Source organism: Agelaius phoeniceus, chromosome 27, assembly GCF_051311805.1.
Source record: "Agelaius phoeniceus isolate bAgePho1 chromosome 27, bAgePho1.hap1, whole genome shotgun sequence".
NCBI classification, from domain to species: Eukaryota; Metazoa; Chordata; class Aves; order Passeriformes; family Icteridae; genus Agelaius; species Agelaius phoeniceus.
The window spans coordinates 4378010-4392666 of record NC_135291.1 but is presented as its reverse complement, the minus strand read 5'-3'; the positions used below and the strand labels follow the sequence as shown (position 1 = coordinate 4392666).

At 54.8% G+C, this 14657-nt stretch overlaps 2 protein-coding genes and 1 pseudogene across 3 annotated transcripts in view; 1 reads left to right on the top strand and 2 right to left on the bottom strand.

Moving 5' to 3' along the window:
• Positions 1-14657, bottom strand: part of LOC143695956 (uncharacterized) — a 758734-nt pseudogene that overhangs the window by 628944 nt on the left and 115133 nt on the right. The window lies entirely within an intron of this gene.
• Positions 1-14657, top strand: part of LOC143695900 (uncharacterized) — a 139118-nt gene that overhangs the window by 116895 nt on the left and 7566 nt on the right. Inside the window, 1 exon segment of the mRNA XM_077191101.1 lies at positions 9352-9541. Within this exon segment, the coding sequence (XP_077047216.1) occupies positions 9352-9541 (190 nt within the window).
• Positions 338-6740, bottom strand: LOC129131985 (serine/threonine-protein kinase PAK 3-like). Its single transcript, XM_054650964.2, has 9 exons — positions 6662-6740; positions 5931-5994; positions 5052-5100; positions 3902-4011; positions 3027-3144; positions 2534-2633; positions 1919-2115; positions 874-1011; positions 338-427 (listed from the first exon to the last, which is right to left on the bottom strand). Exons 1-9 carry the CDS (start codon positions 6738-6740, stop codon positions 338-340), a joined length of 945 nt encoding a protein of 314 aa, XP_054506939.2.

Here is a 14657-nt window from a genome sequence, read left to right as displayed (position 1 = left end):
GAAGGCTCCAAGCGCCTCCTTCCAGGCTGACTCTGCAGGTGCCGAGGCTGCTCTGGGCTCTGCCAGGGCTCTGCTGGGGCTCAGCTCTGGGCCAGGCTGGGCCCGCCCTCCCCTCACATTGCTCCGGGCAGCTGAGTCACGGCGGGAGAGGGAAGGGACGCGTCAAGGGAGTTGAGGTTTAAGAGCGTTTTTATTCATAAAACTTTCATAACAAACAGGCTGCTCTAACTACCATAACTAACTAGCAATGCTAACTACCCTAACTAACTACCAGTGCTAACTACCATGACTAACTAGTTGTCCTAACTACTGTAAGAAGAAGCTGTCCTCAAGTGCTTCATCTGCTCTGCTGCTCCCTCAGGTTCTTTGCTGCAGTGATCAGAGGGGTCAGGCTGGAGAGAGGCTTGGCTGATGATAAAAATGGGTGCTGCCCAAAGGATAAAAAATAAAGAAATGAACTGTTACTTTCCAGAGTCAAGTTCCTCACAGGCTCTGTTGCAACAGGACAAAGGGAAATGATTTGAAAATCGAGGGAAGCAGGCTCAGATTAGATCTAAGGAAGAATTTTTTAACCAGGAGAGTGGGGAAACACTGACAGGGGGTGCCCAGAGATGTGGGAGGTGCCTCCTGCCTGGAAACATCCAAGCTCAGGTCAGGCAGGGCTCTGAGGCCCCTGAGCTGCTTGAAGATGTCCCTGCTCGCTGTGGGGCACCAGGTCCAGATGAGCTCGAAAGGAGCCTGCCAGGCCACAGCGGGCGAGGATTCTGCTCGCTCTGCGCGTGGAACGCAGCGAGACTGGAGACTATCGGAGGGGGCCCCACAAGAAAATCCCTCCCTGGCGCTGCTGCTTCCCCTGCAGCCCTTGGCTCTCACCTGCAGCAGCTCCTGGGCAGCCCAGCGCCGCTCCTCGTCCGGCTCCAGGCTGCACTCGAGGAAGTCCCGCAGCAGAGCCGACAGGCGCCGGGGCTCCTGCAGCTGCGGGGTCCCGTTCTGCCGGATCAGAGCGCGAGCCTGCAGGGAAAGCAAACTCAGCGCTCTGCCAGCTCCCTTCACACCCACACGGGCTCACATCCACCCCGGGGCCTCAGCCCCAGCGCCAGGGCCACTTTCCTCCCTGCCAGAGATGCTGCTCAGAGCTCATTTTGCTATGCCAAGCAAAAAACCCAAACCCTGGGGCTGCCACAGCCACTGCAACATCCAAATGATCTCGCCTTGAGAGCCAGTTTCATTGGCCGGCTTTGTTAGTAGGAACCTCCATCAGAAATAGCCCATTTTGCTTCTCCAAATATGGACACCAGCTTTACAGGCCATTTTCCAGAGTCACTGTGGTCTGCCTGTGTTATTTCAGAGGATTCTTCCATCAAGCGCATCTCTGCAGTGCCACTGACACTCAAGTAAATGCATTCCTGATGCCCCATCCCAGAAACTGCCAGGCAAGAAACAGGAGGTTTGTGATGCTGAAAGCTCAGGCTTGGTGACACAGAAAAAGTAGCTTGGACTAGGAAAGAAATATGTTAGACTATGGGGATGTTAAACCATCATCTTCAGGTTTTCAACAAGTTTCCCAGTGAGAAGAATCAGGGGAGATCATCTTGCAAAACCTCTTTTAGAAACTCCTGCAGAAATCTTGTTGGGTTTGGGGCTGGGATTTGGGGATGGTGTGGGGTTTTCTTGCAAGATAACATTAGAGCTGATGCACTTGCTTCATATTTCCAGGTCATCCTCTCAGCCAGAAGAGCTGCAACAACGAAAAGCCCAAAGCAAATTGTTGCTGGAGACTGCAGCAAATTTGTCTGTGTGGAGGCACAAGTCCTCTGGGAATTCCCTTCCCATGTGCAGAAACCTCCAGCTGCTGCTCCCAGTGCAGGGTCCCCCTGTGCTCGCAGCCTCTGCAGCCACTGGAGAATTTGCCTCTTACCATGGCCGCCGTTTCCCTGAAGTAAGGAGGTTCTCCTTCCACCATCTCGATGGTCACAATGCCGAAGGACCAGATGTCCACCTTGGGGCCATAAGGAGATCTGGTCACAACTTCTGGGGCCATCCAGTGAGCAGTGCCCACCATGGAGCTGCGCTGGTCCTGCTCAGGGCTGAGCTGAGCGCAGAGGCCAAAATCAGCTGAGGACAGAAACAAACCCTGTCAAAGGCAGCTGCAATGAGGAAACCAAGCACAAAGATTCCCCATGCTTAGTCTGAGAGTGTAGTAGTGAAGTCAGCTGGAAAAGCCCTCAGGGCTGTAGCCAAGGAAAGATGGAACTGGGCCCTTCAAGAAACCCTCAGCTTTCCTGCAGTGGCTTTTACTGATTCCCTCGGAGCTTTAGATTCCCACTGCTGCCCCTCTGGAAGGGCCATGGCCAGAGCAAAGGCACTGCTGGCCCCCTGCTCCTCTCCTGAGCTCTCTGCAGGGGCAGCCGCTCTCAGCTGGCAGCAGGGGCCGGGCAGTGCCCCCAGCAGCCCTTGTGGGGCTCTGGCCCTCCCTGGGAAGCAGCCCCAGCCCCGCAGCCCGGGAGCGCCGTGCCTGGCCAGGAACACCCACCCAGCCTGACAGAGCCGTCCATGCCCAGGAGGATGTTGGAGCTCTTCAGATCCCTGTGGATCACCCGGTTGGAATGGAGGAAATCCAGGCCCTGCAGACACTGAGAGAGAACAAGAAACACGAGGGCAAAAACCAATGGCTGGAATATATCACACCAGAAAGGACAGCTCAGAATTCTGCCAGCAGCAGCTTTGCTGTGACAGGCCAGGAGTGCAGTGCACACAAGCTCACGGCAAACGGTTCAAGGCAAAGCTGAGAACAGCAAATCAAATCCAAACCAGAAAGAGAGTACCACAACAGCAGGAGAGAGAACAAGAACAGAGTAGAAGTGCAGTGATGCTGGCAGGCCGTTCACTGCAGAGGCTCTTTCTTCTCCAGCTCATAAAAACAACTCAGAAACAAAGCCCTGAGCATGGAGCCACTCCTGTTCTCACACCCTGTTTGGAAGGACCATCGTGTCCCAGCCATGGGAGTGACAAGCAGGATCCCTCACCTCCCGACTGACAGCTGCCATCTCTCCTTCAGCCATGCGTGTCTGTCTGACAACGTCCCGCAAAGTTCCTCCATCCATGTATTCCATCACCAGCCAGAGATCTCCATCCACAAGGAAGCTGGAAGAGGAAAGCAATGGCATGGAGATGAAAGTGCAGAGCTCAATTCCCCCATGGAAAAGCCTGGAGGGGAGTTTTGTTTCCAGGTCACTTGTCAGTGAGGACAGAATCAGATGGAGAGACATTCCTGCCAGGCTGCACAGCCCTTGGAATCTGCACAGTCTAAAGGAGACGGAGACACCTGTGAGAAAGGAGAGGCCTTAGATGGCAAGCAGGTGAAAAATGCAGTTTAGCAACAGCCCAGATCAATGTGGAACCACAACCCTTGGCCCCAGCTGGTTCAGCTTCTGAACTCATCAGTTCCACCATTCCCTCCAGAACAAGGCAACACAACTGCAAGGGTTATCCAGGGGAGGAGGCCATGCAGCACTTGGGACAAAAGCAGTCAGAAAACCTTTCAGAAAGTCCCTTCAGAAACAGGCAAGGCCAGTGAAAAATGGGCAAATGAGGCATTTCTGGAAACAAGGACCGGATCTTCCTGGCATCTGTAGCAATGGAAAAGGGCTGGGAAGAAGAAGCCAAGGGAAATAATTTCTGCTGTGGTTTATCAGCACTTGCTGGGAGACACAGCAAACGGGGTCAACGTGAAGGAAAAACCAAAGCAAAGCAACAAAAGCACGTGGAGGGCGTGAACTGCCAGGCTGTTGGTTTGGGAAGATGTGGCTGGGTGAGGCATTTTCAAAACAGGCTACAGACTCCGGATGCCAGGAAAGGTTAACGCAGGGCCCGGGCTCGGGATCAGAGCTGAATCACTCACCTGTCCAAAGAGTTGACAATGTTGGGGTTCTTCTTGTCCTTCAGGAGCAGGATCTCATTCACAGCTCGTTCCCTGTTCTGCCCTCTGAGACTCATTTTCTTGATGGCCACCTGAAGGGACATTGCAGCCTTGAACTGGAGGAGTCTGTGGCAGGAGGCCACAGCAAACACGGAGCGAGTCTTTGTGGAGCGACGGAGCCAGGCTGTGCCAAACTGCCTTGGGATGGGACACCAGAGCTCAGCAAGGGCCATTCCCACAGCCCATTGCTCTGCCAGCTGGGGGCTGCTTACAGGACACATGGCCAGAGACATTTGGCCTTGCAAGCTCTGCAGAAATGGTCCCTCAGCTGTCAGCCTCAAAGCTCTAACAACATTCTCTGCACCTACAGTCTTCTCAAATGGCCTCAACACTCCTACTATTATTATTCAAACCCATTTTGCAAGCAGGAGGTAATTCTGGTTCTGTGAAAACAGAGCAAAACAGCCAGGAACCCCTTAGCAATTCTATGGGATTTGGTCATGATTTCAGATGCAACTGCTCTGTTTGGGATGGCAGAACAAAGCAGACACGCACACCCATTGCTCAGGTGATCCCTGTCACAGGCTGTCACTGACACCAGACCCAAACACAACTTCAGGGTTTAGGAGAGAGCTTTGCTCTGGATATCCATCTCCTCATTTCTCTCCCTCTCTCTCTGTGAACAGCTGAAGTAGGACTAAAACCCCAAATTGAGCCCAAGCAGGATCTCTCCCTAATTAGGCCTTGAGGTATCCTTTGAAAATGAAAGGCAGGATGGACATAATAGTGTTATAGTTTAGCTAAGAATAGCTAAATAATGTTCCTGTCTGAGGTTAGGATGAAGATAAATTGGGCCTCAGTCTCCAGCAGCTGATGCATTCACACTTTTAGCTATGAAGGCCAAGCCAGCGTGTCCTGCTCTGACAGACACCGCTGCCCTCCTTGCATTCCTTTGGTGCTTCAGAAGGACCAAGTCTGTCCCAGCTGTGCTCTGCAGGCTGACACTGCTCTGCCTTCAGAGGAGCAGCCTGGGCAGGAAAGCTCTGCTGGCCCCCAAAGCTGCAGCCACAGCTCCCAGCAGAGGGGAAAGCCCTGGAGAGCTGCCAGACGTGCTGGGCGTGTTGGCACTGACCTCTCCTCCCGTGGCCCTGTCGAGTCCTTTATAAACGGTTCCAAAAGCCCTGGAGACAAAACAGCAGAGAAGAAAGAAGCAGCGCTTTAGGCCCTGGCAGGGAAAGCCAGCCCAGACAGGAGATCTCTGCTGCCTGCAGCATTCACAAACACCTGGGTGCATCGACCCTTCCAACAACAGCACAGCAGCCACCAGCCCTCTGCCATGCAAGGTGTGCAGGAGAAAACTGAGACCCAACATGAAGGAATTGGGCTGGAGCAAATCCCAATGTCCACCCTGAATTGCTTTAGTTCAAAACCTGAGGTGAGAGATGGCTGTCTAAAGAACTGGAAAAGAATGCATTTCATCCTTTTCCATTTCCTGCCTAAGATCTGCAGGTTCCACAAGGGCCCTGCCATCAGGCAGGTGATGCTTTTTCCCCCAGAGTGCATCAGCTCTGTGTCTGTTACTGAATGGATGGGGTCTGCTACCTGTGCTAGAATAGAGCACTTATTAGTTCATCTCTGGTTTCTGTTTCTAAACCATTAGGTTGATAATCCTGACCAGTGGATATTTTTTGAAGGAAAATATTTGAAAGAAATCTTCTTGAGAACTGTTTTCTGACAGTCACCACATGGTGAGTTGCTCTTTTAGGCAATCCAGTTCCAGGGACAGAAGATCTTTCAGGTCCTGCTCCTTGCTGCAGGCAGGACACTGCCAGCCTCAGGGGCCTTTGACGGCGCCTTCTGACCACAATTATCAATTCTGATCAGGACTGAGAGACAGCAGGATGGTAGCCCAGTGTCTGAAGGTGCTTGGAGCTCTCCTGACTTCTCACTCGATCCTGCACCAGCACAACACCCGGCCCTGCTTGTGCAACAGTAGCTGTCGTGCACTTACCCTTGGCCAATCTGCTCCACTTCCAGGTATTTCTCGGCAGGCTCCTCCTCGCTCACGGTGTTCCCTGAAAGAAACCACGTGGAAGACGCTCCCTCCCAGAGTGAGACCCTGCCTTGCAGCAGAGCCAGAAGCAGCCCCACTCCCTGGGGCCGTGAGCCCCTTGGTGTCAGCTGGGGAAGGACAATAAATGGCTCGGTGACATTCAGCTGCAGAGCAACACTGGGTGCAGCTGATGCCCAGACACACACACAGCACCTGCTTGGGCACCCAGGAACAGAGCAGACGTACTCAGCTGCATCAGGCACCACTCCCCTCTCCCCTCTGGCTGCCCGGCTGTGCTGCTGTCAGAATGTTCAGCCCAGGATCCCACAGCGGAGGGAGGTTCATTGTCCTCTTCCCAAGCAGAGGGAGCTTCTCCATCCTCTTCCCAAAATGCTGCAGCTTCTCCATCCTCTTCCCAAAATGCTGCAGCTTCTCCATCCTCTTTCCAAGCCAGGGGATGTTTGCTGTCCACTTCCCATGCTGGGAGATGTTCACTCTCCTCTTCCCAAGCCACAGGATGTCCTCCATCCTCATCCCACACTGGGAGATATCCATTGTCCTCATCCCACTCCGTGGGAGCTTGGCCACTCTGGTCCCACACCAGGGGACATCCACCGTCCTCGTCCCAGGCCGGGAGATGTCCCCTGTCCTTGTCCCACCCCGCGGGAGCCTCGCCGTTGCATTCCCACCCCGCGGGATGTTCGCCCTCGTCTCCCAGAGCAGCGGGAAGTTCACTGTCATCTCCCGGCACTGAGGGAAGTTCACCATCGTCCCCCAGAGCAGCGGGAAGCTCACTGCTGTCTTCCTCCTCTTGGGCCTCCTCTTCGGAAGCAGAGGGAGCCCCAGGAGGTGCTGGTGCTGCTTTTGTGCCCTGTGGACAGACGGCAGTGTGAGGGACGGGAAGTTCTATCTCAGTTATCACCTTATTTATCCTCAGCTGCACATCCAGCTGCACTACGCAGAAATGGGGTTTGGAGCTGTTCCAACTAACAATGGGCTACAGTCAACATTGCCACTTATTGTTGGGAATTCCATATTCCACCATGGCTAAAGCCAGCAAGCAATCCTCTGCCTGCAAAACCAGACCTGCAGCTCTTCAAAAACTCTTCAGCAGAAAAGGAGAAAACTGCCAGGGATCCCTTTGCTGCTGCTGCTGCTGCAAAGACACTGACAGGAACTTTCCTTCAGCCTCCCAGGCTGGCCCTCGACTGCCACATGCCGAGCTCACAACTTGCTGCACAATTCCAAACACCAAAGGTTCCTTTCCCACTCACCGAAGGAGGAGCTGCTCGGAATGCAGACATGAGGTGCCCTGCAATGGGGGAGGGAACATGAACCAGATGCTGTTAGGAGAAAAACTGCCAGTGCTGGGAAATGCCACGGAGCAAGGCAACCCCAAGAGAGCATTTTGCTTTCACTGCATCCCTCCAGGAGCCACAGTCCCTTCCCACAGCAAGCAAGAGAACAAGCACAAAACACTGGGCTGGGTCAGTTCTTGGCTGGAGCAGCAAAGGGAGAGAGTTCCAGGCTCTGCTGGCACAGACTCCCTGCTTGAGGGAACAGAACCCCCCAGGGCTCATTGCAGGTGCTGTGCACGCCCCGCTGGCTGCAGACACCCCCTTTTTCAGCTGCAGCTGCTGGCAGGAGCTCTCCCAAAGCAATGGTGTTTTCATGGCCATTTGGTTCCAAAGTCAACTCAGCTCCAGAGGAAGAACAGAAAGCACACAGCAAGCCCAAAGCCACAGATGCTGCACCGAGGGAAAACCTCAACTTACGTGCCAAGTGGGTTAAAAAATACCCCGAATAAGCCACAGAGTACAGAGTGCAAACTGCAGCAGCCACGTGCTGGATCATTTTGGCTGCGCTGCACACGCCTGCAGCCTGTAGCCCTGCAAGCACAGAAGGACAGGGCTGGGCTGGCTGCTGAGAATGCCTCGGGCAGGAGGATCCTCCGGCAGCGAGCCCAGAGCCACTCTGGGCACTGAGGCCTCCGTGTCCCACAGCAACGGGAACACCACGGGGACGTGGCGCTGTTCCTGTGACATCCCAGCAGCAGCTCACGCAGAAACCGCCTGGAAGGTTCTCCTGTGTCACAAAGGAGCACAAAGAACCCTCCCAGGGCACAGCCCATGGGCCAAAGGATGCAAGAGGAACTCGGAAAATGCAGCAAACAAGGACACCCCATAGCCCAGCCTGAACACTGAGGAGAACAAGGACAGGACCAAAGCAAAGGAAACGTGACCTTTAGTCACTGATAGTTCTGACTAAAAGCAGCAAGCCTTGTTCCATCTGGGATCTTTGTTCTAGTTCTAAAAACAAGCAAGGTCCTCCACTCTAAATACACAGAAGGCAGGAACTGGGGAGGAGGTGGGATTAGGAAGGAGGACGAGGAGGAGGGAGAGAGGAAAAGGAAGAGCAGGAAGAGGAGGAGCAGGAGCAGGAACAGGAGGAACAGGAGGTTCCAGTGCCCCCTGTGGCCGCAGCCACGGGACCATCGCCCCCACCTCGTCCTGCAGCTCAGCGGGGAGGGGGAGCTCGTCCCAAATCTGTCGGGGGGTCCCTGAGAGGGTTTTTTATTGGGGTGTGTTTGGAGCTCGCAGATTGTGGAATTGACCCCAAATATCATCTGGTGTCTCTGGGAGGTTTTGTTTTCTCTGTGTGTGTAGGTTTGGATCTTGCAGGAGCCCAAAGCTGAGCCCCTTGGGGGGATCTTTGGGGGCCCACGTGGCCATTGCCCAGTATGGGCAGGGGAGGACATTGGTCCTGGGGACCGCCGGGAGAGCAGAGGAGGGGAACCCCTGGGACCCCCAGAGTGGGGAGAGCAGAGAGGGGTGATCCCAGAGCTGGGGGACCCCGGCAGACTGGAAAGGGGGGGAGCCTGGAGAGGAGAGACCCCTGGGATCTCAGAGTAGAGCATCAGGGGAGAAGGGCCCCCATGGACCCCCAAAAGGCCCTGGATCATCCCTGAGCAGGACGCCAGAGAATGGAGAAGCCCTGGAACCATTGGACCCCCACGATCCTAAGGAAAGGAAACCTCTGGAACCCCAAAAGTGGAGAGATCAGCAATAGGGAACTGCTGGGAGAGTTTTTTGGGGCTGAATCTTGACATTGTGGGGATTTTCATGGACAGAAGACTCCTGCTGACTTCTAGAGATGGACCTGGCCACGAGGAGCCTCTACTCCAAGGCGCTCCCACCTTGGTTTCCCCAAACCAGGGTCTGTCATTCCCAAGCTGTGGCCAGATGGAGGAAGAGGAAAAGGCCCAGACATTCCGCACAAGGAGGGGCTGCAAACCCAGCCCAGGGAGGTGTGAGGAGGAAAGAGCCCCCCCTGAGCCAGGAAGGCAGCCTGAGATCCAGGCAGAGCTCAGAGCTGGTGGAGAAGCCTCATGGCAGGGAGAAGCCCCACAAATGCTTGGAATGTGGGAAGGGTTTCAGCTACAGCTCCACCCTGATGGAACACCTGAACATCCACCCTGGGGAGAGGCCCTGGGAGTGTGGGGAATGTGGGAAGAGCTTCAGTGGGACCTCCGACCTGAGCAAGCACCACAAGATCCACACTGGGGAATGGCCCTGTATGAGTGCTTGGAATGTCAGAAGAGCTTCAAATGGGATTCAGAGATCGTCACTCACCAGCACTTGCACACCAGGGAGAGGCCCTGTGAGTGTCCCGAGTGTGGGAAGAGCTTCGTGTGCTGCTCCAGCTCCATCCCCCATGGGAGGATCTGTGCTGGATGATCCCCAGTGACCCCCGTTGGGCAGAGCCCTGGTGACCCCTGTTCTGGGTGATCCCCGTTGGGTGGGGGGAAGGTGCTGGAGAGATTTCTTTCCCTTCTCCTTGTGCTGCTGTGATTTGGTTGGTAATAAATTCCCTCCCTGTGTCCAGGCTGGGTCTGTTGTGCCCGTGCTGGATTTGCTGAGGGATCTCTCCCGGTCCTTGTACTGACCCACGTCATTGTCGAAGTGCATGAACATTTGCTGGTTGTAGATGAACCTTACCTGTCCCCTGTTCCTGTACCAATAAACCCAGTTTGCTGCAGAGCATACCCAGACCCATCCTGCCGACTTTGTCAGCTTTATAAAGCAGCCGTGAGCTCCGGGCTCCTGAGTGCCGGACGCTCCAAGGGCCTCGGCAGCGCCAGGACGCTCCAGACTGGGACAGCCAGGCAGGGCAGGAGGAATCACTTCCCCTTTCCCTTCCCTGCTGCTCCATCTCCCAGCCCAGCATCGCTGCAGGACAGCCTCACTGCCAACGCCATCCTGCCAGGGATGGACTGGGGGGATCTCCTTCCCCTTCCCTCTGGCATGGAGGCAAATCCCATCTTCTCCTTGTCCACCCTCCTTCTTCTCCTCATTCTGTCCTACATCCATCTATGTTCCTTTCCCATCTCCTTCCTCTCCTCCTGCCTTTTCCTTTTCCCTTCTCCCTGTCTCTTCCTCTCCTTGTCCTTCCTCACTCACGCACTGAGCTGCGGACAGAGACCAGGGAGAACAAATCCCTGCCACAGAACCTCGTGGAAGAGGCAATTTGGAACGGCTCCACGGCGCAGGAATCCAATGGGGAGGAAAAGCCCCAGAGATCCCACATGAGGAGGGGCTGCCAACCCAGCCTGGGGAGCTGTGAGGAGGTAAAAGCTTCCCTGTGCCGGGAAGGGTGTGGGGAATGTGAGAAGAGCTTCAGGCAGAGCTCAGCCTATTCCTGGTGCCTCCAAAAACGGCAGTGCCAGATGCAGAGATCCATGGGGATGCAGAGATCCCCCTGCAGATCCATGGGGATGCAGAGATCCCCCTGCAGCCCCGGAGCAGCCACGCTGGAGCACGGGGATGCCTGAGAGGAGGCTGTGCCCCCGTGGCCAGAGGGGCCCCGCTGGAGCAGCCTGTCCTGGCAGGACTGACCCCGGGGCACAGTGACCCACGCTGCAGCACTTGGAGGCGGGCTGTGCCCCGTGGGATGGACTCAGCTTGGAGAAGTTCCTGGAGAAGTCTCCGGTGGGAGAGAGCCCAGGGTGCAGCAGGGGAACGACTCCCGTTCCTGAGCAGAGGGAGAAGCCCCGGGGCATGAAGTGAGCACGGCCCCATTCCCTGTCTCCGGCACTGCCGGGATAGGAGGTGCAGCTGGAAGGAGGGAGGCGTGGGGGAAGGCTGGATTTAAGGCTCTTCACTTACTTCTCATTATCCTGCTCTGAGTTTTTGGAGTTTTCTGTCAGAAATCTCTCCCCGTGCCCACTCATCCACAGGGTTGGGGCAGTTTTCCCTTTTTGGGGGAAATCAAAGCGATTCCTTGATGCTCCTAATTAGAGGTAGCAGTAGTGAGGCTCCGGGGCTTCTCGCTGACCGGAGCCACAGAAGCCGCAGTGCTTCGGGAAAGCCGTGGAGGGAGGTGCGTAGAAGTTTGTTTCTGTTTTCAGCTCAATCCCCCTCGGGCCCGGGCCCGTTCCAGGGCTGTTCCTCATCTCCGGCTCTGCCCTCACGCAGCCCGGGGGGCCCTGAGAGCGCGGGGCGAGGCTGTGCCGTGTGCAGAGCCCGCCCCTGGCTGCGATTGGGCGACGGTGCCGTCAGTCGCGGACGGCTGACCAATCCACTGAAATGTTCCTCATTTCAGGGATTGCTCAGCAGGAAGGTCAGGAGCTGGAGCTGTCTGGTTGGTTATTCCCAGGGCAGCTTGTAATCTAATGATGCCATTGAAATGAGAAATAGGTTCTGTGGCTCCTGACATGAATTGGTTTGGGTTCCCAGGGGCTGGTCCATGGTGTTGTAGGATTTGTTCTGCTGGCCTTTCATCTTTTCTCCATTTTTGGCTGCTCTGTCCAGCCAGGACTGCATCAATTGATGCTTTTCTCTAATTTAATCATCAAATACTTGGATTCCCGACTGATTTCCCTGAACTTGTGGTAGCAAGAACATTTCAGTGCTCTAATACACCCTATATAACACAGACAGTGACCGCACATGTTGGAGTGGGCAGAGGGATGATTCCCCCCCATTTATTTATAGTGAAGTTTTCCCAACATTCTTCATTTGCTGTTTCCCTTTGCAGCTTCGCCCGTTTCTGTTGCAGGGTCAGATATCCTCACCCTGGGCTCTGCCTTGAGCTGTGCAAATTCCATCAGTGCAAGCAGGCAGAGCTTGGGCTGAGGGACAGAGGGAATGAGCCCAATTCCTGCCCCAGGCAAGAGACCCAGGTACATTGTCCAGGCTTTGCCCAGCAGTGTTCATTTGCATTTCTAAAGCTCCTCTGCAGGCTGCCTGGAATGAAGCTTCTCTTCCAGAGCATGACTCATATGCGCCCCACCCCAAAAGCCAGGGTTTGGGGTATTTTTAATTTTTGGGGGTTTTTTTGAAGAGTGTTCTATTAACGGTTTGTGAGTTAAAGGGTCACCTTTAAAGCTCTTCTAAACGCAGCCTGGAGGTAAACACCAGAAAATGCGGACCAAAATTTTGCCATCTCCACCAGCCAGGCAAACACACACTGAAAAAGAATCCAAAGCAATAAAGATATTTTCTACTTCTTCTGCCGAGAATAAAAACTGATTCTCACCCCCAAACCTAACTGACAATATGAAAGTAGGATTATTTAGAAAAAACATTCTCATGGTGTAATCTTATTCTAGGCAGCCCAGAGTGTGGGTGTGAGTGAGCCCCAGAGTGGAATTGTGCCGTGGTGCTCCCCAGCAGCTGTGGCAGTGCAGGCCCAGCCAGCGCTGAAGCTGCAGCAGTGGCAGCAAGGCTTGGCCGCAGTGGCTGGAGGTGCCAGAGGAGGGTGGCCAGGATTTCCGAGGGTTTGAGCAGAGGATCTGTGGGCAGGCCCAGGGGCTTGGCCCGCTGTGGAGCCCTGGCTGCTGCTGCGTTGCCTTCAGGGCAGGCTCAGGGGCGGCTCCCATGGTCCTGCTGCAGGCGGGAAGTGCAAATCTCCGGGGCTTCAGAGCCCCTGAGGCCAGGCTGAGGGGTCCCCCCGTGTTCAGCTGTGCTGGCGGCTGTTTCTGGCCTCAGGGACACTTGGCATGGGCCCCTTGGCCACCAGTGGTGCTGCTTTGCACTCCTTAGGCAGGAGCCGATGTCCTGGCTGGGTGTTGGCAACAGCAAAGTGCCAGGGCAGGCTCTGTGCCAGCCCAGCTTCCTGTGGGAGAATATACCTTGATCTCTGATCCAGTGCTTGCTGAAGCAGTCAGAATTGTTTTTGCCGCCCTGTTAGGTGCCATGGCGTCAGCAGAAGATATTGAAGCCTTCCTGCTCAGGGCATTTCAGTGCCAGGCTCTTACAAGCACCCACAGCTCCTTGGGTTGAGCTGAGCATGGGGCGGTGACCTGCGCTTTGTCTGATTCCCCTTCCTTCCCTCCCCTGGAACAGGCTGTTGCTTTTAGACACCACTTGTCCTGGTTGCTTCAGAGTACTTTGGAGGGGCTCCATATCTAATTTTCCCTATTTCCCTGGGGCTGCCCACACTTCAGGGTTCACTTCAGCATAGGCCTGGCCAGACATTTGACACAGAGGTACAACAGAACTGGCCTCTGTATCACCTTTTATAATATTAATTTGCGTTCCAAATTTAGCAATCAAATCCCTTCCCAGTAAATCATGATAGCAATTAGGAGCAAATAAAACTTCATGCATTTCAAATCCATCTCCCAGATCTACTAATAGTGGTTGAATAAAACCATACAGCTTTCCCACTTATGCCATGAATAATCAAAGACATTTTTGGCATTTCTCCCTCCCTTAGGTCTAAGATTCAGAGTGGATTGAGAGGCCCCTGTGTCCATCTGAAAATGCCTCCTCTCAATGCAGACCCACCTGAATGTTCTCAAGGGCTCCAGTGTGGAGGGTCCCTGGTGTGATGGGAGCTGTGACAGCCCTGCCAATCCATGTCCATCACGGGGTGGACTTCCTCGTCCTGCAGGTGCTGCTGTCTGTGCTTGCAGTGTCCTTGTGCCCTGCAGCTGGAGCCCTGATTCCTTGCCAGGGGCTGTTTGGGTGGGCTGTCCCCTGCCGAGGAGGGCAATGCCTCTGCCGGGTGCTTGTGGCCGAGCCCGTGCCCCTGGGTTCTGGGGCCCCCTTGGGCCCTGGGGTTGATCCCTCAGGGGCTGTAGGAACTCTGCCCTGGCCTTTGCCTTCAGCTTGGCCTTTTGCTGCTCCCTTCTTGCACTCACCTGCTGGGCCTTTGTGCCCAAGTGCTGCAGGGCCTTCTTCTGCCCCTCCTGCAGCCCCCCTCAGTGCCTGTGGGTGTTTGTCTTGCTTTACAAGACAGGTGTCTGCTTGGGAAGGCAGAAAAAGCCTCTCTAGGAATGGAGAATGCAAACCCCCTCCCTCTTAAGTTTTACAATAGTGAAATCAAGGGTCTCTGAGGCAAAGCTATGGGAATAGGAATACCAGTTCTTTACTAGTGTGCATAATAAAGCAAACAAACAACCACAGCTCCGGCAGTGCCAACAAACAGAGCCCGGACCCAGTCCCGGCCTTTCGGCTGCGGCGCTTTCCTGTTGGGTGCAGTTCCGGGCACGGCCGGCAGGGGCGCTGGTGGCTCCCGCGGGGCAGGGCAGTGCATCCCTGCCATGGGAACCTCTCTTAACGGAAATAGAGCAATCCCTTCATCTAACTCTTTCACTTTTTTACCTTCTATAGCCTTTCTCCTGTGTTTTGAGAAGGAATTTGGAGAGGGCTGCCTTTTAACTGAGCTCCTAGTGTTTAG

Coding starts and splice junctions, on each gene's coding strand:
- LOC129131985 (XM_054650964.2), bottom strand. CDS start 6,740: ATGGTGAACTTCCCTCAGTGCCGGGAGATGACAGTGAACTTCCCGCTG. Junction 3,145..3,901: donor ATTGTCAACTCTTTGGACAG/GTGAGTGATTCA, acceptor TTCCTCTTCCAG/CTTCCTTGTGGATGGAGATC. Junction 2,634..3,026: donor TGGCAGCTGTCAGTCGGGAG/GTGAGGGATCCT, acceptor GTTCTCTCTCAG/TGTCTGCAGGGCCTGGATTT.